Source organism: Pteronotus mesoamericanus, unplaced genomic scaffold (genome assembly GCF_021234165.1).
Source record: "Pteronotus mesoamericanus isolate MK-2021 breed Mesoamerican mustached bat unplaced genomic scaffold, CSHL_Meso_final contig_182, whole genome shotgun sequence".
NCBI classification, from domain to species: domain Eukaryota; kingdom Metazoa; phylum Chordata; class Mammalia; order Chiroptera; family Mormoopidae; genus Pteronotus; species Pteronotus mesoamericanus.
Genome location: NW_026555078.1, coordinates 2,300,343 through 2,326,532, shown reverse-complemented (window position 1 = coordinate 2,326,532; position 26,190 = coordinate 2,300,343). Strand labels below are relative to the sequence as shown.

The following is a 26,190-nucleotide window of genomic DNA, read 5'->3' as shown; positions in this document are numbered from 1 at the left end:
ACTGACCTATATCACATAGTTGTAGGCAATGCGGGAAAAAAGTTGTTACTCTTGTTTTCTAACATAATGTTCTTTAATTTTATGACATTTTGCAGCTGTCAAAGACTTTTCATGCTCTAAGTTTCAGTAGCAGTTGTGTGTTGATAGTCTGGCGCCTTTGCAGGCACATTCAATCTTACCGACTAGTTCTCTAAAGGTGAGCTCCAATTTAGTTTGTTCTGGGGTTGATCCTCCTACAAATTCAGTCTTAAATTCTAGATCTGTGAATGCTAAATGAAGAATCTCCTTCTGAAGCGACTTCTTAAACCATGGTCCTCTTTCTTGATCCGATCGAAGATCGGGTATTGGGAAGCGAACGGAAAGGTTTAATGCTGGCGTGGCAACTTGCACTGATATCCGACAATTTGCAGGGTTATGTGAGTCATCTAGAAATACTTCAGTGAAAGCCTTGTGCTAAAAAACGAAGCATCACAAAAAAGGCCAAATGTTAAGTAAATAAATATAAATCACCTTAGTATTATTCAACATTACAATATGTATACTTGCTATTTCCTCACTCAGTATAATACATTAAAATACAATTCAAAATAACCACTACCATATTAGTTTAGTGTAATGAAATTTGGTAGTCCAACAGCTGTGAACAAAAGCCAGGACTACTGGCAAAAGGCAAATCCTCATATAAAATAAACGAATAAATAAAAATAAAATCTGAACCAAAGTGTAGACTCAGGCACCATAGATGCATATATATCTTACCATAGACTAAAAAAGAATATCACGTAAATTAACTCATCAACAAATTCCATAGTTAAAAATCACTCTAGTACCCAATATTCAGTTTGAAGGCTTTATCTACAAACATGCTACTTTAAAGACTCAGTGTGAATGTGAAATCAGATCAATTATGCCAACTGCAAAGGCCTATCCCTGATTCATTTTATATTTCAAGGACTAAGCCCAGAGGCTAGCAAATCACAGGTTCTAAATAAACATTCATTAAATGACTTACTGAGTTCCCATCCAACCCAAGGGTATGATCAAATCAAATGGCCCTTAGAAACCAAAACACATATGCACCATTTTACTCAAAGCCATGGTATAATAAAAAGTTCAAAGGATATACCTTTCAGATAAAAGCCTATGTCTATTCTTTCTCTAAAATGTATTGAAACATACCATCAGGACTTCAGCACAAATGACCCAATAGATCAAACCACTGTCCCCATACATCTACGGCAAACAGCAACTAGAGACATTAGCCCCAACAGAACTTAAACTAACAAGCAATTGGTGACAAAAAATAAAGAATGCTGATTGAATGTGAATATCATCACTAATTGAGGGAGAAGCAAATAAAGTAAAAATACATACATATCTTCTCCCTTTTCTTTTCAGCTTATGTTATCTCTATCCCTGGTCCTACAGCCCCAAAATTCCTAATAGAAGCAAATCTGACTTATGTGATTTGCTTAGAAAAGACACCAGGCACCAAATCTAAGTAAAAGCGATATAATGTGATACTCAATAACACAATCTATTATATTATGTTTCCATTTTCAAAAGTATAACTTATATGGGCTACATTTTATAGATGGCTCAGGTATTTTGTGAAATGCGTGAATAAAGTTTTGTGAAGATATTATATCACAGTGTGTAAAATTCAGATAACAAAGAAGAGGGCAGGAAATCCAGTCTTATCACTCTAACATGATTATTGCTACCAACTGGTATATTTCTATCCATTCATTTTCTATACATCAATTTTATTCACAGCATTGTAATGAAAGTTTACTTCTTCCTGAGCCTTCTTCACAGCACTATCTGTATAACCATCATTTAAAATAGGTGCATAGATGCCCTGGCTGGTGTGGCTGAGTAGATTGAGTGGGCACATGCCTGCCAGGTCCCCAGTAGGAGGCATGCAAGAGGCAGCCACACATTGATGTTTCTCTCTCTTTCTCCCTTCCTTCCCCTCTCTAATAAATAAATTTAAAATATTTTTTAAATTTTTTAAATAAATAAAATGATACATAGAATTTCACTCAGTATATTAACAAAACTTATTTACCAATCTAGTATCCAGACATAAAACAGGTCTCCATTTATTCATTATTACAAAGGATGCTGTTTTTATAACATATGAGTAAGCTCAGAAATAATCCAAATAAGCCTATTAGCTAGCAATAATTCTGATTGGGACTTGAACTTTTGAGCACTTACCAAACTAATATGCTTATTATATGAAGTATACATGTGAGATGCCATCATCTCCACTGTAGTAAGCTTCTGTGGCTGCAGCAAGGAGTTTAACCTGTCCACAATACTGATATCCAGCTCACAAAACACTGGGCTTAGTTTAATTTGTAATTCTGCCTTCTGAGGAACAGAACTAAGTCTTGCTTGATTACCCTTTAGGAAAAAAGGAAAGCATTAATAGGATCACTAACAATAGTATGAAACCAAGGTAAAACCTTTCGATTGTGACAACATATATACCAAGTGTCAATTTACAGGTGGTGATCACAGAAAAGGGCCTCTGACCTGGGCTCCTTTATTCTCCGAATGCTTGTAGTGAAGCTGGAGACACGCGGGGGCATGAGAATCACTCCGTTCTTTGGAATGGAACATCAAAAGCTTAAAAACAAAGATGAAGATAAATGTAAAATATTAAGCTATAATTTTAATCACATGAATTAATAGAGCTGCTAATGTAATACTGGGAAGAATTTTTTGGAGTCAGAAAACCTTGCTTTAAGTTTTCATTGTCACTTACTGCCAATGAGAATCTTAGAGGAGTGAGTTAACTTCTGTGATACTTAGTATTTCGTCTACAAAATGTAGGGAAGTATGCAAGTAAATTAATGCCCAAGAAGTGCTTTGAAATAAAACAATACATAAGGGCAGGGTAAAAGCAACAAATGTCACTTTGATAGCTTTGAAGTTTCTCTAGGACACACTATTAAGTTAGAAATAAAAACAGATTAATAATAAAGGAACATAAGACATTTCACTTGTCCTCCGCAGTGAACACGGCTTAGCACACAGCAGCTATCTGTGGAATGGACGGAATTCTTCTGAAATTAAGAATGCTTAAAAAATGAGTGAAATGAAGTCATTTGTCCCATAACCTGTCTGCCACTCTATAAAAAGTCAACTCTAAATTTAAAATTTAAACCTATTCTTATGGCCTTGAATGCCACACTTAAAAATCTATTTCAACAAAACTCAAATGCTCACACACGCGTGTGCACGCACACACACACACACACCTCCCTCTTCCTCTATAACTTCTATCCCTTTTTTAAAGAAAACCATTGCTGTTCATACAATTCTTAAAAAGCAAGACAGATTTAAAGAATGATCACAAAGGAAAGGTGTTTAGCATTTACCTCTGTGTAGTGAGGAGAAACAGCATGAAAATCCGTTGGAAAGAGGCACTCCAAAAGTTCCATTTGCCCAACGGACATATCCGTACTAAAATATCTGGAAGCTGATCTTTGTCTTTGTTCATAGGATACTTTGATGCCAGTACCTATAAATCTATCATAAGAAATGCAGCATTTAAGAGTATCCACTTATTTCTAGATTAAACAATGTGTAAACAGTACACAATTGTTAATAAAGTATAACGATTACCTACCTATTCTGACAAATTCAACTTCTAAATAATATTCCTAAGGATATTAACCAGAAAGATCACTTCAAAGTTCCCTGATGTAAGATAAAGAAGCCAGTTCTGCTGACAGGAAATTATCCAGGATATATTTCTTTCCCAAAACTGCCCTTTCTCCTTTCTTTATCCACTGCAATTTACACTGCAGGGGAAACAACCTTTAATATCAATAATATATACATATGTAATAGTTCCTTAAAATTATCTAAAAGTATCATGCAATATTTTTAAAACTTCAGTGGAGTTCAAATGAAGGTAGTTTTCTAGTTTGTATTGCTTTTCTTATATTTCCTCCTGACATATACTTGAAACCTTGTCAAAAACTGGAAGAAAATAACATTTTTGCAGTTTGATGATAAACAAACACCATGGTTCTAAACCTGCAGAGTTTATTTTGCTAAGTATAAAAACTAATTTATATATTAATTTTAATACTTAAAAATGTTAAAGTTAAAATTCAAAGCCCAAAATATTTTCTAAAAATATTAATACGTTATATAAATCATTGTATTTATAAAATAGCATGGCAACAACTCATAGGTCACTTTCATGTTAAAATAAACAGCGTATGCACATTAACAATAATCTACTTACAAATTTAATTAGCTCATTTATTAGAACCCAACCCAGGAAGAGATCATGGGCTCTCCGGGCAGCGCGGGATTTTCAAGCGGAAGGTGAAAACGGCGGCGCCCACGCTCCGCCGGCCTTGGCGGCGCCCCCCGACCACTGGCGGCGTCCGGCCCATTTCCAAGTCCCCCTCGTAGGCTCGTTTTACTCTGACCCCCCCGGCCACCCCTGCTAAGCCAGTAGCAACAACAGCTGTGTTTATGATTGTAATGGTGTCGGTGGGTATGATGGCAAATGTGGTCAAAGAAATCTGGCAAGAGCAGGGCAGGGAGCCGAACAAAAGGTAACCTCCAAATGCCAGATTATCGGGAGCTTGTATCGGAATATTTCAGGCGCCAAATAACCTGAATGAAAGACTCTATGGTAAACGTCACTGCAGCACTGGAAGAAAACCTCATTCATTCCACTCACTTACAAATAAAATGTGAATTATAAAAACAAACAGAGTTAGATAGATAGATAAAAGCAAAAGTCTACTTTTGGTTCCTTTTCAAGGATCATTAATAAGTATGAGAGAACTTACCTAAGGTGATCATGTGAGCAAGCTTCTGCAAATACTGTTCGGAAAGACTTAAAATCATCTGTTGAAAACCTCACTGGATCAATCTTTTCTATACAAGAAAAGAAAGCTACTGCCAGGGGTGTCAGTGGATTAAGGTTCAATGACGTTTCGGGTGGAGACAGCGGGTCAATGTGAAGCACAGAGACAGAGAAAGTCCCCACAGCGAGTCTGAAAATAAGTTCCGGCCTGGATTCATCCACTGAAACAGACCTAGACGGGAGAGCTGAAACACATGTGTTAAAATTACATACGTAAAATTTAACACTTAAAAATAATCCATTATATCAAAATTATGAAACACTTATGTATTACTTTTCAAAAACAGGTGATTACCCAACAATCTGAGTGATATTAAATAAACTAAACTGTTATCTTTCTGCATTTTACATCAAGGATCGTTGGTACTTGAAGTACAAAAGAGTATGCTGCAGTGAGAAACGTCGAACAAAACTTTGCATTAATAAAAAGTATTGGGAAAGTCAGAGATTAACCCACGCTGCTCACCAAACGCTCCTCTAAGCCTTGTGTCTATCCCAATTAAATTTTTCAGGGAAGAAACCTGAGGTTCACTTTCAAGTCAATTAAACAGTGAAACAAAAATCAGATGGTTGATTCAGACTCCTAAACTGCAATAATAAGAAGAAACTTATGATGATCTTTTTACTAAAAATACTTAAGTATTTAAATATGCAAAAAATACAGTGAATGGGCAACTATACTAGAACACTTCATGGTGAACTGTTCAACAATGCTTCATTTTCTTTCTAAACTTTATTAAATGGTCTAGACCAAAAAAAAAAAAATAATTATGAAGGAAAAGGAAAGGAGCAGTATAATGGCATTTTTTTAATTTCAAATTTTTTTAAATCCAGGGGAACCGTCCACCAATGCCGTGTTCTCACTTACGAGCCTTCTGTAAGGACGGCGGGTGCAGCAAGTTGGAGGGCGGTGCGGGCCCTCTCGCCGGCGGCTCTTTGTGGCGATCGAGGAACTCCCCCCACGGTGGCTGAAGCTACAGAAGAATTATGTTCAAGCACATGAATGAAGTCATGAATTTTAGAAGCAAGATTTCAACAACAGAAGAAAAATTAAACAATACTTTACCACGGTGGCACTTAATGGAGATCCTGCTGGGGTATTTGTATACGTGCTCGTCAATGATAACTCAAGGTCCATATTTGGGGGGTCCCCCAGGGGTGGAAGAGAAGAGAGACTATGGGACATGTCCATATCAGCCATGGAGAAGAAAACTTCTTCTTCTAGGGAGAATTAAACTTTGTCAATTGTATTATAATTACACAAATCTACATCTTTAAATTAAGTAAATATGCATTAATATTCTTCCTTCAGGTTATCTCAGATATAGTGATACCCTAAATTTTGTTACTTCCAATGGTGCAATTTATTTGGATCTAAGATATAAATGGTACAGTAAAAACTCACCTGAACATAGGTTAACAGAAGGTTATGCTATCTTGCTGGAGAACTTTGATGTATAATATGCAGTATTAATTGGTATATTTTTAAGTGTCATATTACAATTTAGAACTTAAAATTCAGATTAAAATGGTATATATATATCTTGCAACCTCTGGTTTCATATGGATACAGTTATTTCTTTAAAAAATAAAAAACTGCATGTATTATTTTGAATTCTATTTACATTTCACTTCTTTCTTTCTGGAGATTATTTTACACTCATGAAATAAACTTTGTTAAGGCCAAAAGTTCTTACGTTGACTTAAATTTTCTATTTCATTCAATATTCCATACTTAAATTGATTCTTATTATTTAGGGTATTAGTACTCATACATTCCAAAACACCTCTAAATGCAAAATAAACTAGATAAAGACTGTATTTACATATAATTGACAGATTAATAGAGAAAGGTTCCTATTTAAAGGAATCTATAAGTCACTATGTGAGCTCATAAGAATTTGACAAAATGAAGAATTACCCCCATTTATCTCTTGAATAAATCTACATTTATGTAAATTGACTTTCCTTAGAATAAATCATGATTTGTATAAACTGCATAATCAAAAAAGGATACTGTAGCATGTCACTGTAATGTTGTGGTTACCACTGTAACGGTGGGTTAGGATTTTACACTTAGAAATTTACACCTTCTTACAGTATGGGTCTTCTGTTCTTTCGTTACTAACTCCACTTCGCAGTGGCCTAAATTAAGTTTGCTTTGCTCTGTGATGACAATGTATGATTCTGGTGTCAACTTTTTGTGTTACTTACCACGGCTAGAAGGTGTACGAGCTGTTTCTGTCTCATAAAAGCTTTGCTCTGAAGATACACCCACAGAGAGGGAATCTTTTCTCAGATAATACCGGTTTAATTCCATCTGAATGCGATATTCTTCTTCCTGTTGCATGGGTCGATTTTTCCTATCTTTATTACCTAAACCTATTTTGCTAGGATTTTCTACAAGTATACAAAAGGGAAAAACACAGCAATTAAATTAGGAGTTATTTAATCATTTCTCTCTCAACACCCACTTATCCAATATCAATGGCAACATTTTTGTAAAGTAACTTTCCTAAGAATTACAATTGATAAAATGAAAGTACACCATCCAAAAGAGACACTGTAGCATGCGAGCCAGTGCTGCAATTATCGCTGTGAGGCTGTGCTTGGAGCAACATCAACGGCCTGCAAACATAGAGGTCACAGGTTTGGTTCCTGGTCAGGGCACAGCCTGGGTTACGGGCCAGGTCCCCAGTAGGGGGCGCGCAAGAGGCAGCTGATTAATGTTTCTCTCCCTCTCTTTCTTCCTCCCTTTCCCTCTCTCTAAAAATAGGTAAATCAAACTTTGAAGAAAAAATAAGAAATTCAACTCTTCTTACGGGGATAGATCTTTTGTTCTTTCATTACCAACCCCATTTCACAATGATCTTAATACCACAGCAATGAAATGCCACTGTCACCACTAAGCCACCACTGTTTCAACATTAATCAGCAATCTAAGCAGTAACTTCAGGCACAAAGCTAGAAATCACAAACATCTTCTTTGATAGGTAAGTCATTAAAAGATGTGCGCTACTTACTATGTTAAAGAGTTATCCTTTCTCAGTTATATAAAGTGCTATCCCAACCAAGGATGTCAGCCAGACAATTTTGAAACAATTAAAGTGCCATAAATAATCTGAATGCTAATTTGTGCCATGGTAACACAATTTCAAAGATCCAATCAAATTTAAATATTTAGGATTCCTATTTACGATACATCTTTAATTTCACATATTCCTCTGTAACAAAATGTCCCCTATGTATGTTATATATTTTAACTAAAAAGTATTAAAGAATTAAAAATAGTAATAACAGAGTTATACTTGCCTGGTCCAGCAATAGCCGCTAACATATCCAAAAGCAAGTGGACCTGTCTTGGAGACAGGAATAGATGAATAGAGTCTATCTGTCCATCAATATCCAACTTCAAAGAAAAAGAAAAGGACATTCAGGATAAACACCTTCATAATTTCATCACCACAAATCCCGGTATATTTAACACACTGAGATGAGTACTGATTTTTTAGTCTTGAATTCCTTCAGCTAAGATTCTCTCTGCTAATTCACAGATGGAAAAGCCTCCTGAGAGAGGCTGTGCTGCCAAGTCCAATGTCACACTTTCCTGTCTGTTTACGTCTCCTGGGTACTGAAGGTTTCCGAGGAGGTCTTAAGAAACATTCTCCAAGAGAGAATATTAAGATAGCAGCGGCAGAATATTCATCCCTATCATGATTGCAAAAGACTCAAATCATAATCCTTAAAGCTTACTTTAAACCAATGGCAAATAAACCTGGCTCTCCTAAGCTTGCCCACGGATACCACTCCCTAGCGGAGCACGTAAGCCCTGTTCTCCCCCACGGAGTGCCCCTCCCGGCGCGCCCGCCCCGTGGGCCATAAAGCCCACCCTCAGCTCAGCCTGGCGTGCGAGCACCACGGCCACACTGCCCCCTGAGCCGTGCTCCCGGGCACCGCCTTCTCCTCTCCGGCTCTGTGCGTTCCAGCTCTGTGCGTTCCGTCTCGCGGAAAGACAAGCCCCATCCCACCCTCACCCTGCTTCTGCGGAGTACATCCTGGAAAGAGATCAATTACGCTGCCCCGTACATCAGGTTCTAAAGAGCGGAGGAGGCCTGCTGTACTTTTCATTCCCCTCTTTTCCATTCTGATGCTCACACTGACTCCTACTGCAACTTTAAAAGAATTCTGTCAATAAAACATTTATATATAAAAAATGGCACCTTCCCCAAGAGAAAAACAAATTTCTTCTGATTCTAGAAACATAAATAAAATAAATGACACAGTGACTTCAAGAGACTTCCACCATCGAACCTAAAATTCTCCAACTCCCCTCCTCCTCCTCCTCACTGTTTTTGAGCATCAGGGCCCATGCCGAGCGTCTTTATCCTACTTCCTCCGCCTCCGAGTGCTGTTGCTGCTTTACAGGTGACAAGCCAGGCTCACAGAGATCGCGGGATCTGCACAATGCTCCCTGGCAGACCCAGGGCCAGGATGGCACCCCGTGCGGACGCAGACAGACAGCCCCCACTTCTCCCCGGCACTGCTCTCCCGCCTGTCCCCGGAGGTATGGACAGAAAGGGCCTCTACAGAAAGGAGGCTCAGATCAAAATTACAACTAACCCAAAGAACACGCATTATGGACAACTGCCGGAGGGTGGACTCACAGGCTGCACGGATCGGATCGTAAGTCCCTAACGGGGCCGGTCACGGTGGGCCGTTGCTCCCCAGCCACAGACCCTGGTTCCTGAGAGAGCGTAACCACGCCACCGCTCCTGTGAGCCAACCCCTGCCTCACTTTCTCCCGCCCTCAGGTCCCCTCAATCTCAAATGCACAAAGGAAACAACAAAACTGTCACTCTTGGAAGCACTGGACACCTTCCTTCCCAGAAGCTGTCATCTGTTTGGGCTCAGATAAACTCTGAAAAATTCCCTACAGGTCTGAATGCTTTTTATGTCAACAGGGACTTGTTTTACAGGGCTCCTTACTGACCGCTCACATCACAGGCTGTAAATCACCAAGGAGTTAGAGCTGGGGACAGTGGGAAAACCTCTGAGTATATGCCAAATTTAAAAATTGGGTTTTTATTTCTTAGCATTGAAAACACATTACAACTATAATAAACTAACACTAAAATAAATTTCCAAATCAGTGTAACATGGTAACTGAAACAAAAATGGCTGTAAATTCAGCAGAGGCAGTCCACTGTTTCATACATAATGCATGTTTGAAAACATGCTAAAACGGAGTATGTGGAACACCAGATTTACACTCTTTTTTAGGGGAAGACTAGTCTCAGAGAACTAAAAAAACATGGAATCTTCCATGACATTCTGAACCCACAGTTTGAAGACGTAGGTCTAACGAACATCCAAAAGAGACCGAAGACCTAACATGTCGTGCCATCTCTGTCGGTGCTGTAGTGAGCTTATGAGACCTATGTTTTTCTATGCTGATACCTAAAACTTTTATTTTTCCATTTAGTACTCCTTTTCATTAAAGAAGAACAAAATACACTCAAATATTCAAACTATCGCATAAAAATTAACATGTAGGCAGGGATAGTAACATCTCCAAACATTAAACACTGGCTGGCAGACAATGGCACCACGCCAGAGTTCCCGATGTTCACCTGTCACCTCACACACAGGTGTCCAAAAGGAACATCTATAAGGCACTTATACAGGCCAATAAATAATGTGCAAAACTTTGGGTTAGCACAGATATCACACATACCAATGCTGAGGACCATCTGTACTTGATCAAAACGGAACCACAGAAGCTACTGCGGTGGCTCCTCCTTCCCGGAGGAAGAGCAAGCGCCCGCCCAAGGCATGGCCGCCGCCGTGTCCCAGGCGGCCTCAGGCCCGAGTCCGCTCCGGGAGTCCCCACAGGGCTTCCCCACAGCTCCCCGCCGCAGCCCCGCTCCAGCTGGTTAATAAGGAGGGGCTTAAGGCCGGGGGAGAGGAGTTGTACCATGGACACAGCAGTCAACAAATGGCCGAGGGGACGATCACTAACAGGAATGCTGTCTTTCTAACTACCTCCTTCCCCTCCTCCAGCCCCAGTCGGGTGCTCCAGCCGACGACGGAAGGGCTTCCAGGAGCCTTCAACCCTCTGAAAAGCTTCCCACGTGCGTTCACAGGCCCCCGGGGGCTGCCTCGCCGGTGGTCCCACAGCGACTGCCACCCCGCACAGCGTCTCTCTCGTTAGCGGGCCAAGACTGCGCGGGCTCACGTCGGCCCCCCCAGGCCGGCCAGAGCCTGGCACACAGCGCTCCCTCAGGCCCCCGGGGCCAGGGAGGCCAGTGAACGCGCACGTGAACAGGTCCCAGCATCTTCACCATGGAGACTACATTTTACAGAGTGTACAGGAAATTCACTCCCAAGTCTGAAAATAACGCTTGACAAACATGTTTAACTGACTGAATAAATGTCCGTTTCCTGATTCTCCAACAGGATGCTCAGTATTGTCCCCTAAGAAACAAGTACAATTGCCTTTATAGAGTCTTCAGAAAGCTGTAAGACATCACGAAAAAAATCAATCTCTTTTCATAAATATTATACAACTATAAAAATGGTCACTTGGTTAAAAATACACTTACGGTGGATATCCTTATATATAATTAAACATCTTCAGCCAGTTTGCTTTCCAAATCTCTCCTCCTTTAAACTTCACTGTGTGATGCTAGAGCAATGCTCTTTGATGGCACACTCCTAGGTATCAGAGCTAAGGAGCGTTTGGAGCTGCAGGAGGCAGGAAAGCGGGTGCAGGAGGCAACTCTGAGCCCCGAGCTGCGGCCACAGGGCCTGGGCACCCTGTGGCCTCGCCACACTGGCCGGCCGAGGGCACGGGCATCCTGCGGCCTCCGCGCTGGCCGGCCGGCCAAGGGCCAACGCTGACTCCAGGCATCGGGTCCCGCATTTCAGGCTGAGCTACTGTGACCATCAGGGGCTCAATGCACAAATTAAAGAACACTGGTAGTTTTATTTCATTTTTCACGACAGGGAATAAAACAAACATTTACCTTAGCTCCCGGAAGTACTTCATTCTGTTTCAGCATGAGACTCAACTCCAGTCTGCCCATCAGCCCTCCGATCTGCACTGGGTCAGAGGGCGCTACCTCTGGTAAACTTCTGGTTAGCTGTGGGTGTGGCTCATAAATAATTTTAGGATTCCAGCTGGGTGACAGCTTTGGCTCAGTTTCCTACAATAATGCAATAAGAATGAAGTACGTTACTGTAAATAAATCAAAAAGCAAAATACAAATGTCAACTTAAGAAGAATAAAATATTTGACATGTGACACTGTACTATGTTGCAACAGATAAACTGGTGTCTTATAGCTAGTATGAAACACAGTTGTATGTTAGCACAGTACCTTGGTAATGGAGACAAATAATGGGAAAGGACTTTATGAAAAAGAGTGCAACATCTGTTCAAATTACAGTAATAAGAAAACTTAATAGATGTTCTATAATTAAGAGAATCTGATTTTTGAAATAACATAAAATGATAGATTATAGAATAACTGATTTTGATACATAAAAGGATTCTCTACTCAAAGAAGGAATTAATAAAGGACTCCCTAATTATATACTTTTTAAAAGATACAGTTTGTAAGATAAATGTTCAGCTATACAATCACTATGTTAGGTAAATGTGAATCCTGCTTGATTTCCTGTGTTTATTGTATAAGGACATTAGATGTTAATATACCATTTCTCTCCAACACACAAAAGGTAATGTTCCTCTATCAAATTAATACACAGCAAAAAGGAAAGACATTAATTATAAATGTGAATGTTTTAAATTCTCTGAAATATGTCCCCATCACTAAATATTTGTGTTAACTTCCAGATCAGATGGAAACTTATTAACACATTATATATCCTAGCAAAATGTAATAGCTCTCATTTAAACCTTTTCAAAATCTGTGATTTAGTATTGGTTTTTCTGTTTTGTTTTTCCTACCGCTGGTGCAGTTGAACACACTGGGGAAGACTTTGCTGACGCAGAAAACTCATCCCAGAAGAGAGAGACTCCAGAGAGCTGAAGCAACTTGCGAGCGAAGGCTGTGGGCTGATGCACGTTAATTCCTGAAGACTCGTCCGCAGTCTCATCACAGTACACAGTTCTGAAAGTTAGCAGGAAAAAGGGCGTTTGCATAGAACTCCTCAGAGAACCTACTTGCAATGATAAGAAATGCACGCAGGTTTTTAAGTTGAAGGGATTTTTCAAGTGTCAGCACCTTTGAATATGCCTAGAACATGGGCCAGCATTACCACACTTTACTACAGTAAATATTTCATGAGACCGTACCCCCAGGAGAGGAAACTTTACGCGGCTCCTAAATTTGAGGGGGAAAGCCAACAACTTCCTCAAGCTGGCTGCGAGAAAAACAACCCCTGCTCCCCCGCCAAACATCTCTGGATGCCAGCGAGGCGGCATTTGTCTCCAAGTCAGAAGCCTGATGTAAGTGACATTTCTTGAGTTCTCATGACTATGCTATAAATTCTTGACTGATCTTCAGTTTAATCAGTGGAAAGTGTTTCTACATGCATGAGATTTTAGATTTTTTTACCATATTATTTCAGGTAATGCAACATAATTTCAAAGATCTGTTAATAATAACTGTTCCCCTAATAGGAACATGTAATGAAAAGACAGAAACCGTAACACATCTGCTTAAGATTGCGCAAAGGTCCCCCACAGATCCCTATACAAAGTCTCCGGCGCTCAGTGTGCGCCCGTCACTCTGCTGGTTTCGGTCAGCGGTTCACAGGGCACCCAGACACAGGGGAGCAATCACGAACTCCAATCAACAGCCAAGAGGGAACGTGGAGGTCAATCCCTGGCTGAACGCTATTTCCAGGTGCTCCGACTGGGCATACACTGAAAACCAAAAGTGATTTCTCACATAAATCACGACTGCAAATGTTGACCTTACGATGCCCTCATAGAATCCTCGAAGAAAACAGTAGTTTCAGCCTCTCTCACCAAAGCAGCAAATGTGCAGCTCCAGTTAAGGAGACACGCTGCCTAAATAGCGTCCGCTAACCCCAACAGGAGTGCCTTACGCACAGTGGCGCTTGAATATTCCTTGTTTTGATTTGGTAGTAACCAAAAAGAGAATTACTTACTTTGAATTCAACATAGTAGTATATATAATTCTACCCCAGATGATGTTTTAAGTTTTCACTAATGGATTCAGAACACAACTTGGAGGACAGCACTTTACTCTGAAATTATGCAATAGATTATTTTAATATCATTGCTCCTAATGCCAGAGTTAGACTTTTGTTATTCATAAATGAATAGCATAGGGTCTGAAATCTAATCTAATTCTGAAATCTAATGCCAGAGTTAGACTTTTGTTATTCATAAATGAATAGTATAGGGTCATTTTTTTTCAGCTATAAAAAGTCTTACCTTTCTATTCGAATTTCAAGTGCAGTTCCAGTTTTGGAATTTTCTGGCACATGTTCAATCCTCAAGACAGTGTCTAAAAAAGTGACTTTTACTCTTCTTAGCACTAGAGTAAACAAGGAACCATCAACATCAGAGACATACATAAAAACTTTAAATGAAAGAATACTGAATTAGTTTAATATAAACTTGTAAAATAAAATGGGATCCGATTCCTTTCCTTAACAATCCCATCCTCCTGAGTTCTGGGATAAACGCTCTGCTTTGCTGGGCGCGTTCCCCACGTGACACCTCAATAGACAGCCAGGGCATTGCCCCGCCCTCCTGCGGGCTCGGTCCCAGGGCTAAGCTCAATAAAGGAAACCAAGCAGATCCCAGGTGACCCAAGAACATGAAATGAAACTGAATACAATACTTAAAGAACCTCCATTCTAAAGTTCTGAAGTGAGAACAGTTCATTTAAAAATCACTCTAATGGCTTTTCCTTATACAAGGCGTACTATAAATACAGGTACCAAGTACAATATCAATTTATTTTAAATACTCGGTAATACCAAACCTGTTTCAATGGTTTCAGCGAACTTTTCAAGTCCTTCAAAAGGCTGGGATCCTTCTCCTTGCTCGTCTGTGAGTTTCTGGCTAAGACATTCTTTTGCCAGCTGCATACTGCTGGTCATGAAACTTGACCAATACATAGGCTCAGAACCAGTTGCTGCAGAAGATACAGATTAATCCTACATGATTTTTCATAGTTACTACAAAGCTACTTCTTAAAATAACACATTTCAAACCGATAAATTCTTAATCCTCCACAAGATATTTAGCATCAGAGTATTACCCAGGGATACAATATTCTACAAATTACCCTTGAGATTTAAACATCACGTTATAATGACTGAGATGGGAAAATAAAAATAACAGGTCACAGAAAAAAGTCCAGAGACATGTGCTCTGATTACATGATATATATCTGCCAAATATTAGTTCATGTATTCATTCAACAAGTATTTCAAAGAGTTATAGTGAGGATAATATTTGTAAAGCACTAAGAATAGTATCTGGCATGCAAGAAGCACTATATACTTGTATGTGTCAGTAAATGAGAAAATATCATATGTGTAATTAAAACTATCACACACATAGACTTGTAAGCAATTACTACAACTTCAAAGCTTTCCCCTCTCAAAGTTTTCTCCCACTTAGCCAATCCTATGAAAGAGATGAAAGAACTGTACAATGAACACCTGCACACCCTTCACCTACAGTCATCAAGATTACACACACACGCACACACACGCACGCACGCACACACACATACACTCTCACGCTTTTGCTGAACTACGCGAAGGTAAACTGTGGACATCACAGCCCTCACTCCTGAATGCCTCAGCAGGTAATTGCTAAGACCGAGAACATGCTCCTGCAAAAGACACCCCAGAGACAGAACGCTGACACGATGGTCGCTTACATTCCTCGATACCCAAATTGCCCCAGCTACCCCTACAACACGCTTCACAACAATAAACAAACAAACAAGTAGAACACGATTTTATACTGCAATTAGTTACTCATGTCTTAGACCAGTTCCTCCATTCTTCTTATCTTCCACGACATTGACATTTTTTAACAGTACCAACCATTTAGTTTATAAAATCTCCCTTATTTTGGATTTGTCTGACTGCTGCTTTATGATGTGATTCAGATTAAGTACTTTTAGCAGGAACAGTAAGTATGTAACTAATGTGGGTCCTTCTCCGCTGATCACATCGAGACACACAAGTCAGTGTGACCCATTACTGATGAGGTTAAGTTTGATCATGTGGTTATTTATGGTGGTGACTGTCAATTTTCTCCACTGTAAAAGAAACTTTTTCCCTTGTAAATAATAGGTAATCAGTGGGAGATAATTTGGTACTGTCTAGATGTTAAGCTCCTCAACAACCCTTCACCAAATGGTATTAGCATTTGTTGATGATTCTGTTCTGTAACAACATTTACTGTCATGGCCAAAAAAAACAGTGAATTCTATCTTTTTATTATGTTTGTAAGTAGGTATTCTACTACAATGAAGAGCTTTCCCTCTCCCTGTCCCCCTTAAATATTTATGTATTTATTTGTATAGTATGGACTTAGGGCGTTTGGGGTTGGTTTTTTTTTAGTGTTATAATCCTCTATTGTCTTTATTCTTTTTGATACTCAAGCTTTCCCAGGTTTGGCCAATGGGAGCCCCTTCAAGCCCAGTCCTTTGTCCTTTGAACATTTCTCCATCAATATTTGAGCACTTTCTTGCTTTGTGGCACAATATTTTGAATCTTTAAAATACAGTAGAACATTGGGAACCATTAAGCCACCATCTGTGTAAATAGGGAGAGAAATAACACTAACGCTACAATCTCACACCCTATAAAGACCCAAATCCTAACAGTTTACCTATCTCACAAATGCAATTCAAAGTAATAAATTAAATACTGAATTTAATGCAATTAGGTTACTTCCCCAATCTAAAAAAATAAAACAATCAGGAACACATGATACACCCACCTAGGCGAGGTCTAGGTCGGAAGACCATTTCCAGCCCTTTCACTTCCAGTGCGCAGTTATCCTGCAGCAAGGAGCCCCATGGAACTGACAGGGAAATCGACTGTATGAATCCTTCCGTGACTTCTAAAGGCGCATCGGCTGACTCCAGGATCTCATTGAGACACTAAAGGGAAAAACCAGATGCAACTTGGAATCACGAGAACTTCAGACGGTTAACTTATTCAAAGGTGCTGAGCATGCTCCGATGTGTGTCGGGGCAGGGGATAAAGGAAGCAGAGACCTCGTTGGAGGATTCCTCACTAAGCTTCCACAGGCAGCTTACCTTTGTGCGAGACAGCCCTGTGCTCGTGGAGCATGGAAAGAACCTAACCTGGAGACCCAGGGCAGGCCTGCCGAGGAAGTGCCATTTAGAGCTGAGGCCGGAAGGCTGAGGAGCTAACCAGGCAAACGCCCAGGCAGATACCAAGGCACAGGGAAGGAGTCAAACAAACAAACAAACAAACAAAAAGGCAGAGGTCAGAGAGCACAAGCACACATATCTAAGATATAAGAGTATCTGAAGAGAGAAGCTGCTTTAGCTTGAGTGCCAGGCCAGAGTGATGAGCCAGACATAAGGCTGCACAGGTAAGGGCCAGTGGAATCCAAAGAGCCTTGTAACTCATGCTAACGAGTCTGAAATTCATCTCAAGGGCCAGGGGGAGCCACTGAATGGCTTTAAGCCACGGCCCCACAGTGGGGCCTGAACTCAGAGCGGCGCCTCCTGCAGCCAGGTAGGGCGGGTACTGGAGGAAAGCAAATCTCAGGCAGACGGTCGTTACAGTGAGAGAAGCTAGAGAAGTGGGTTCGGCAAACAGAAGCGGATGGCTTTTGTAACATTTTAGCAAGCAAAGTTAACTGGCATCGTGAGCGGTAAAGAGAAGAAGGAATGAAAAGGGTCTCCCAGAGGCTGCCTTGCGCAGCTGCCCAGGCAGTCGCCCCATTCACAGAGCCGGGGAACCTGGAAAAGCTGGTCAGGGGGAAGATGGGGTGCTCGGCCCCAAAGAGCACATCTGAGCAGACATCTAGATGGCGCCATCTAGGAAGCAGCTGGAAATTCCGGTCTAGAGCTCAGGAGAGTCAGGGGGCTGGAGGTAAACAAGGGCATTATGAACACAGAGGGTAAAGGAAGCCCGGGGGTGAGGAGAGACAACCCCTGGCCACTTGCGGAGAGTAAAACAACAAGGGGCCTGGGAAAGAACCCTGATAAACGCCAGTATTTAAGAAATGGATTAAGAAAGGGAAACCTGCGAAAAAACAGAAAGAAGGAAAATTAAGTAAGCATTACGTCCCAGAAAATCATGGAAAGACAATACGAAGGAAGAGAATGGCCGAATGCGGCGACAGCTAACAAGGAGTCACAGATTTTTCATGTCCACTGGATCCAGTGATATTCAGGGTGCTGGTGATGCCGCTGAGGGAAATTTCAGGGGAGGGCGAGGCAAACCAGACTATCGCAGAAGACAGAATGCACGTAAATGCAGTTGGCAGAATAATTAAGTGCATTTTCGGCAGATACTGTACTTTTTAAATTAATATAACAAGAGTAATTAAATGCCAGTTCATAGGTAGGGTGCTTCCGTCCGGGACGCCATATTGCATAAAGGCAGAGTCGTAACTCTTTGTCTACAAGCCTAATGCCAAGCACTGAGTGAGAGACTGAGACAGGCTCATGTTTTACCAGAGGTCACTACCTGAAGGATTTCTTCATGATGGTGTTCTTGTAACCCTACGGACTTTCTAAAAAGTACATGGGTGTGGCACAAACACTCATATCCTCAATCTCTAAATACATTCTTCCCCTAAATGGACTTAAAATAGTGGCGTCATCTTGGGTCTCCTTTCTCATATTCCCATATCCTTTTGTATAATCTCCCTTCTCCCACTTAGCCAAAAAAAAAGGACCTGTCTTTTAACCCTCCTGAATCCTCCCATACACACTACCTAGGGTATAAAAATCTCCAGCAATAAGTTTTCTGTTCTTTCCCTATCTTATTATACATATTTTTAATATAGCATTTAAAGAAATTCAAAGAACTAAGTGATATTGCTACTGCAAAATCCCTTCAATTCTCATCTACTTATGACATCAGCGTATCTCAAGCTTGTAACTATTTTTAAAATTTAGAATAAGCTTTATGCTGAGCCCTATTAAAGTCTAGTTGTAAGTATATTTGCCTATAAGCATGAGCTAATCAGGAAAGAGGAGGAAACAACCTATTCGTATCATTAACAAATGCATTTCAGCCCTGACTGGTGTGGTTTGGTGGATTGAGCTCCAGTTTGCAAATCAAAGGGCTGCTGGTTCAATTCCCAGTACGGCACATGCCTTGGTTGCAGGCCAGAACCCCAGGGGGGCGGTGCATGAGAGGCGACCACACATTGGTGTTTCTCTCCCTTTCTCCCTCTCTTTCACTCTCTCTAGAAATAAATAAAATCTTTATTTAAATAATTATTTTTTTAAAAGAAAGAAATGCATTCCAATAGAAGTTTCTATGTTTAACTATTCAAATGCATAAAGTATTTTTATTGTTTTGATCAACTGCACACTTATAATATAATAACACAATCCAGAGGAAGAATGTTAACACAAAGCTTAATGATTATCTGAAGGAGATACTGATCGGTTTAGATCAATATGATAAGCCCTAGAACAACCTCTAAGGAAACCACTAAAAAACAAACAAACAAACAGTGAAGAAATCATTAAAGGAATTAAAATGTTGTGCTATAAAATATTTACTTAAAACAAAGGAAAGCTTAATGGTAAAAGAAAAATTTTAAATATAATCAATTTCAATTTAGTTATATATTGTCAAAAGTGATAGCATGATCCATAAAAGGCTTAGGTATAAAATAATGATAAAATTTTGAAGAAATAGGATGGATAAATGAATTCAATGGGAAAAAGATACAGTGTTAAGTTTCCAACTATAAGTGAAGAGCATGTTCAAAATTTTCAAATATATAAAGGTGGGAATTTGATCCTACTGGGCAAAAAAAAAACCCTGTATTTTTACATCCATATTTACAATACAACAAAAGTTATTCTCTATATCTATTTACACTTACAATGAAAAAAATTTAAGGTGGTTTTTCAATGTACAAGGAATACAGTCATTTTTCAAAAAATTTTAAGAGAAAATCGGGCAAACATGTTTAAAGAACATTGCCTTAAAACACAGCATGTATTCAGGTCCTAGCTCAGTGTCTTACTAGCGAGGCAGCTCTGAACAAGTTCTTTAACATCTGAGTCTCAGTTTCCTCAACTCAATATAAGGAAAGTACCTGTTTCATAAGGTGGTTGTGAACAAGTCAAGCTACCAAGCAAGTTCCTGATCCTGAGTAAACACCTGGCAAACGCTGACCATTGTCCTTTGTCTCCCACAGCGCCTGCCCAGCACAATGATGAGCGCTATTAGGGTATCGAGGTGTGCTTGACAGTGGGAAGGAAGGCCAATATTACGTCTTATGTTTCTCTTGAATAAGTACCACAGAACTAAGAATATATCCTTATTAGTTTAAACTAAGGCATCAGAATTTAAATAGAGATAAAATTGAGCAAGAACTGACTTAGGCCGAGTACCATATAATTAGCACTTGCTACATACAGGACGCCACACTATACTATTTTATACCTACATTATTACATTAACTCTTCAAACTAGCCCTTGAATTAGGTATTTTTGCACCCCTTTTACATGTATGGCAAACTGAGGATCAGAAAAATTAGGTAACTTAAAAAAGGTCTTCAATTAGTCACTGCAGAAACAAAATTACAAAAGAGAAACATATTTTCACAATGGAAGATTTTGCAGGAGACTAAGTAAAATCATGTGCTAAACTCATAATCTTCAAAAATGTAGTTCTTGGGCCTGGGAGCTGACTTCTAGAACAAGCTTTTAAAACTAAATGAAAAAATGCTCAATCCCTTTAGTACTGGTGCTTTTGAAAATGCAATCACGGACCGCAGGTACCATCAGAATTTCTTAGGAGGCTTCTTAAAAATGTAGATTCTTGGGTCTTTAGAGCCAGAGTCTATAGGGAAGGAGCCAGAAGTCTGCTGTGAGCAAACTGCTCAGGGGAACCCCATGCAGCTAATGTTTGAGAAACCGAGGTTTCTTGAATCTTCGTGAGGCACTGTGGGTACAGAAAGACCATAGGAGTCAGCAAGGCTTAGGTTTGAAATCTTGCTGCACTGCTAACACTAAGCCCAAGTTATTCAACCGTGTGGTAAAACGGAAGTGGTAGCACCCAACTGAGGGCAAGAAAATGTGTCTAAAAGCACCCTGACCAGCATAGAGAGATATAAGGTGCTTAATTAATGGTCACTATTATCTTCAAAAGCAAACTAAAACCCTCTACCTCGACACCATGGCCTCTCTAGTCATCAACCTCATTTCTTATTCTTTAGTCAAGGCAGCTATTTGCTCAAACCACCAACTAGTGGGTTGGCCAAAAAGTCCGTATGGTTTTTTCTGTAAAATAAAAGATGCATTATTCGTTTTCACCGATAACGTTATTGCTTTGGATATTTTGAGTTTATCAGCTATCTCCCGCTACTGGCTTTTAGAGGGCAGAAGCCAGGGCTACTGCTAAACACCTTCCAATGCATAAGAGAGCCCCACAGCAAAGAATTATTTGGCTAAAGTATCAATAGTACCAAGAAACTTCGCAAACCACTTTTGATCAGTCACAGCACCTTCTCCATACACTGCACAAATCTTTTTTTGCATTTCAGTTGCATAATATGCTGAAAATGCTGCATATTTTCTTCCGCCTCCAATATTAAAATGGCTGCACAATTATCCACCAATTTTGTTAAGTGTTTTTAAATGCACGCTGATATGACAGCTGTCGCAATACAAGCTAACAAAATTGTTTCAAACGAAGTTAAAGACAACTAAGCACTGCTAGGGCCATCTTACGGAAAACACGACAGACTTTTTGGCCAAGCCAGTACCATCTGCCTTCTAACCCTCAGCCCCTCTGAAACTGCTTACTGCCAACAGGCCGACACATACAATGAACAGCGTTCAGTCCTCGCCTTCCTTGAATTCTCATCTCAAATTAACTCTTATTTTGAAATTCGAACTTTCCTTGGTTTCCGTAAGACTCTTCAGGCTCAGTCTTTTTCCAGTTCTTTACCACTTTAAAATGACAGTATTCATCTAAGTTTCATCTTCAGCCTTTTTTGTGTCTCAGTTTCACCTACAACTGCCCACGCCCTTTATGCCACTCTGAGGACTCCGAACCTTTACCTCCAGCTCCCCCTCCACTCCGACACTGCAGCATGTCTGACTGCTTCAACGGCAAGAGCACTCACGGCCTTAAGAGACAGCCCACTCCCCCTGAAGGGTAGTGCGAAGCTCCTTGCCTCTGTTCCTCCCTCCCACCGCAAGCCCTTTTAAGTCGGTAGTCTCCAGAACGCGTCTATCCCGGAGAGTATAACAAACGATCCAGCAGGGATGTGAGGAGAAAATGAGACATTCTCGATTACATGTTCCGCATTTTTAGATTTAAAAGCTGTACTAAAAATGCACTATGCACAGGGCATTGGCGCCCTCCCTCCGGCCGCGTGGCTGGCCGGTCCCAAGGGGAGCCTGGCGGCTCCCGGCGGGACAGAGTGAAGTGCGGGGCGCTGGGCCGGACACCCCCTTTCCGCACACCGCAACTTCCTTGAGCATCGTTCTGCACAATAAAAGCGGACCTTTAAGCAGTAGAATCTCTGTAAAAAGAAAGTGACAGTAACTTTCTGATTTCCTGGCTTTTCTTATGGCTAAATAGTTGAGTCAGATTTAAAGATGAAAAGCAATTTTCTTCTGCACAAACAGAATTCTAAATATGTTGACTATTTTACTTGATGACAGATGGCTGTCAATAGTATATGCTACCCGGCAGGTTTATTCCAAAAAAAAAAACAAAACATACTTTATCTTTTAAAAGTAGCAATAACACTTTAGTGAAGAGTAAGAAAGTAACAGCTTTTTAAGGACTCCTTGTACTAAGGGGAGAATGTTTTGAAAATTTATATTTGGAAATGTTTCCACTGTTACATGATTTTGTTGCCGAAATAATGTCTAATAAAAAAACTTTTTAAAAAAAGTCATAATCTACACAGGTTATAAAAGGCTGAAAGCATGGAAAATTATCCCAATGAATCCAAAAGTCTGCGGAACGGAGGTTTTAAAAATGGGTTTTGACATTAATTTTTTAGTATATTTATATAAATATGCAACAGCTCCCAATTACTTAGCAAAGTGACCGAGATCAAGGAAGAGGAGGATGTCGCTGCCAGCCTCAGCACGGCCCTGTGCGTGAGTGCAGCTGGGAACTGGAGCCCTAGAGATGCCGCCACTGGTGCGGTTCTTCCGTCCAGACCTGTGTGCCTGTGAGCTGCCTTTTCTTCAGGAATGGAAGTCATTCAAATCAAGTGTCAAAAGCAACTGAATTGGGAATCAGAAGTGTGTAGAGCTACATCTAAGTGTCACATCAAGATTTATCTTGGTCATCAACAGAAAACGCTGTAATAAACAAATAAACAGCAACAGCAAGTGTTTATTGGATGCTTTATTTGACATTATCATTTCAGTTGGTTATATCCCTCACCGTCAAGGAACGGAACAAAATGATCTTCAGAGTTAGTCTAGCCATAAGTCACTCTGCCAAGGGTCTTGAAGTCAAACTGTAATATTCAAATATTACCACCTCTGATTTCCCATGAGGGTTAAATAAAACCACACGAATTGAGAGCGCCATGCACAATGCCTTAAATAAATAGATGCTTGATAAATATTTACTGTCCTTTCCTTGCCTTTAGGCCATAGGATTAATAAAAATGTTAATAATAATGGCCTTAGAGAATTAGACAGGCTTGAGCTCTGTGCCACTCATTGGCTGTGTCACTTGGAGAAAATTATTAAAAGCCATCTGTAAAACGGAAATAATAAATTCCCACCTTATTAAGGTTAATGTGAAAAGTCATTAAAGAATAATGCATCCGGGGGTGGGCAGGGCAGGGGAGAGCAATGGGGGGGAAACGGGGACGACTATAACTGAACGATAAAAAAAGTGTTTTTTAAAAGAATAGTGTGTACAAAGTCATTTGACCCACAAAAAAAGTTAATAAATGTCCAACCCTCCTCCTTCCAGACAGCCTATTCACAGCTGTACCAAAAGTATAGACTCACGCGTCCATGATTTTGCACACGTCCACCGCAACGCCCATCTGCGGGTAAGAATTACAGCAGCATAGTCCGCTACCAAGGTGCCTCCCACGGACTGGGTGCTCCACTGGCGTTTCCTGAACTCGGGGGGAATTACTGTTTCCTATGACAGCAGGCTTAACTGTGGCAGCCTGGGCTGGCCTGGTGTGGGACTGGGTCTTCTGCTGCTCAGACCGGGGCTCTTTCCCCCGCTACCCTACGTACCCTCCCTAGTTTAAACCATCTGCTCACAGATATTCATGCTAGTGAATCAGTTCAATCAATTCAAATCAATTTATCAAATCAATGTAAGGGTCATAATACAGTATTAGCATAATTGGAGCTTTTCAGGTTTCTATGGCTAAGGAAGTCATTACTTTGTTAAAATACTTTTACATAAAAGAAAAAAGCACAGCTTTTTTTACGCAGCTTATACGGGGAGAAAAAAAGTTTCCTTTTGTTTTGCACAATTATCACAGGAAAGTCACCTGTATTTATGGTTTCCTAAATTCCAACTGCATAGGAATGCTTTTAGAATAGTAAAACTCTACAATGGTACAACCAATTCAAACTGAAGGCAGCGACCTGGAGTGCACTCAATAACAGCTTGGGGGGAAGCGGAAGAGCCACTTCATTTTTGTCAAACCCCAGGCCGAGCACGCGTTAAGGAAAACACTATGCAGCGAAGGTGCAATTGCAGGCTCTGCTGCATGTGGTGAGCTCAAACACACAGACACGAAGCACCTGTAGGACACAATGAGTCAAGTCACGGCCTCCGGATGACAAGTAGAAAACAACATTTTAAATGTCTGAAAACTGCAGCTTCAGCGCTTTTGCAACACCTGCGTTTACGCTGTCACGTGAAGCAAACAGCACCACCAGGGCCACGCTATCATTCACAGGCTGGCCCTGTAAATGTCATCGAGCAAAAGCAGGCGAACCGGCAGAGGTGGCCTTCCCCGAGCTTTCTCCCAGACGGCAAACGCTCCGGGAGGCCGCGGTGTGCAAGGAGCCAGCCCAAAATAAACAAGCGAATAACTAGGACTGCCGACGTCCCCAAGGTCCTCCTCATCCTGAATCCTTCCGGAGTGTCATCCCATGAAATGGGGTTGATTTGCCACGGAAACCCGCGACCCCTTTCCCGCGAAGGGGCAGCAACGGTCACCTCCCTCCTGGACCCCGTCACAGCCCCCCAAGCCACTGACTCAACAGATTCCCACAGCGTACACGCCGACACCTCTGTTAAGTTTCTGGAACATGTGATTCGGGGGCGCAAACTTGCTAGAAACAGATCAAACAACAGTTGAGCACGTGTATCTGAGCCCTGCCACACTTCCCGGGGAGGGACTGAATGCCACCAATTTTGGACGACACTCCTGCGCCTCGCCCCAAAGAGGGGAGCGGGTCCCGCCCGGCCGGCCGCCGGCAGCTCTTACCCATTTGTCCAAGGGGACCTGGGAGAGGGACCCGGTGCCCTGGTACAGGTCCAGGCTGAGCTGCTCCAGGCTCAGCTTCTCCTGCAGGAAGTGGCCCAGGTACCTCTGCAGGAGGTAACGACAGGCCCTCTTCTTGATGGACTCAGAAAACGGCCAAGGCATGGTGAGGGCTGGCAGGTGGGCCGGCGCTGGGCCGGCGCTGGCTGCGCGCGGTGGCGGCTCCGGCCTCGGGTCCCGGCCGGCGTCCCCAGGCCGTGGCGGGGCCTAAGCCCGGGGCGGCCCCTCCATGCCCGCCTGGCACCAGCCGTCCCTCAGGGCGACCCCATCTCCTGGGTCGCGCCGCTCGCTCGAGGCCTGCCGCAGACAAGGGGCGGAGGAGTCCCTGTCGCCCCAGGCCTGGGAGGTTCCGGGGAGATCGTAGTCCGCACAGAGATGGGGCGCAAGACAGTGCGAGGGGAGGCAGCAGGGCCCGAGGCAGGGGCTCAGGCGGACACCTCCACCGCCGCCGCGCGACGAATTTGTTGTCATCCGAGGGCGCGCTCCCGACTCTGGCGACGCTCCCAAGCGCGTTCGCGAGACCCGAACTCCCGGCGCGCAACCGGGCGCTGGCGGAAGTGACGCCACACTGGGGCCGCCGGGG

The 26,190-nt window shown here is 41.5% G+C and overlaps 1 protein-coding gene across 2 annotated transcripts in view; it reads right to left on the bottom strand.

The window, feature by feature from the left end:
• ATG2B (autophagy related 2B) overlaps nucleotides 1–26,166 on the bottom strand; it is a 61,349-nt gene extending 35,183 nt beyond the window's left edge. Inside the window, exons 1-15 of one of the 2 annotated variants that reach the window (XM_054567062.1) lie at nucleotides 25,551–26,166; nucleotides 16,874–17,036; nucleotides 14,892–15,044; nucleotides 14,336–14,438; nucleotides 12,878–13,040; nucleotides 11,932–12,111; nucleotides 8,219–8,315; nucleotides 7,121–7,306; nucleotides 5,973–6,127; nucleotides 5,775–5,880; nucleotides 4,830–5,091; nucleotides 3,393–3,543; nucleotides 2,545–2,637; nucleotides 2,224–2,412; nucleotides 180–453 (exon numbers count right to left, since the gene is read on the bottom strand). In XM_054567062.1, coding sequence (XP_054423037.1) covers nucleotides 180–453; nucleotides 2,224–2,412; nucleotides 2,545–2,637; nucleotides 3,393–3,543; nucleotides 4,830–5,091; nucleotides 5,775–5,880; nucleotides 5,973–6,127; nucleotides 7,121–7,306; nucleotides 8,219–8,315; nucleotides 11,932–12,111; nucleotides 12,878–13,040; nucleotides 14,336–14,438; nucleotides 14,892–15,044; nucleotides 16,874–17,036; nucleotides 25,551–25,712 — 2,437 coding nt within the window. In that variant the 5' untranslated portion in view covers nucleotides 25,713–26,166. The remainder of the gene's footprint in view (nucleotides 1–179; nucleotides 454–2,223; nucleotides 2,413–2,544; nucleotides 2,638–3,392; nucleotides 3,544–4,829; nucleotides 5,092–5,774; nucleotides 5,881–5,972; nucleotides 6,128–7,120; nucleotides 7,307–8,218; nucleotides 8,316–11,931; nucleotides 12,112–12,877; nucleotides 13,041–14,335; nucleotides 14,439–14,891; nucleotides 15,045–16,873; nucleotides 17,037–25,550) is intronic. The other variant, XM_054567063.1, reaches the window with a different exon arrangement.
• Between the last annotated feature and the right edge of the window lie 24 nt (nucleotides 26,167–26,190).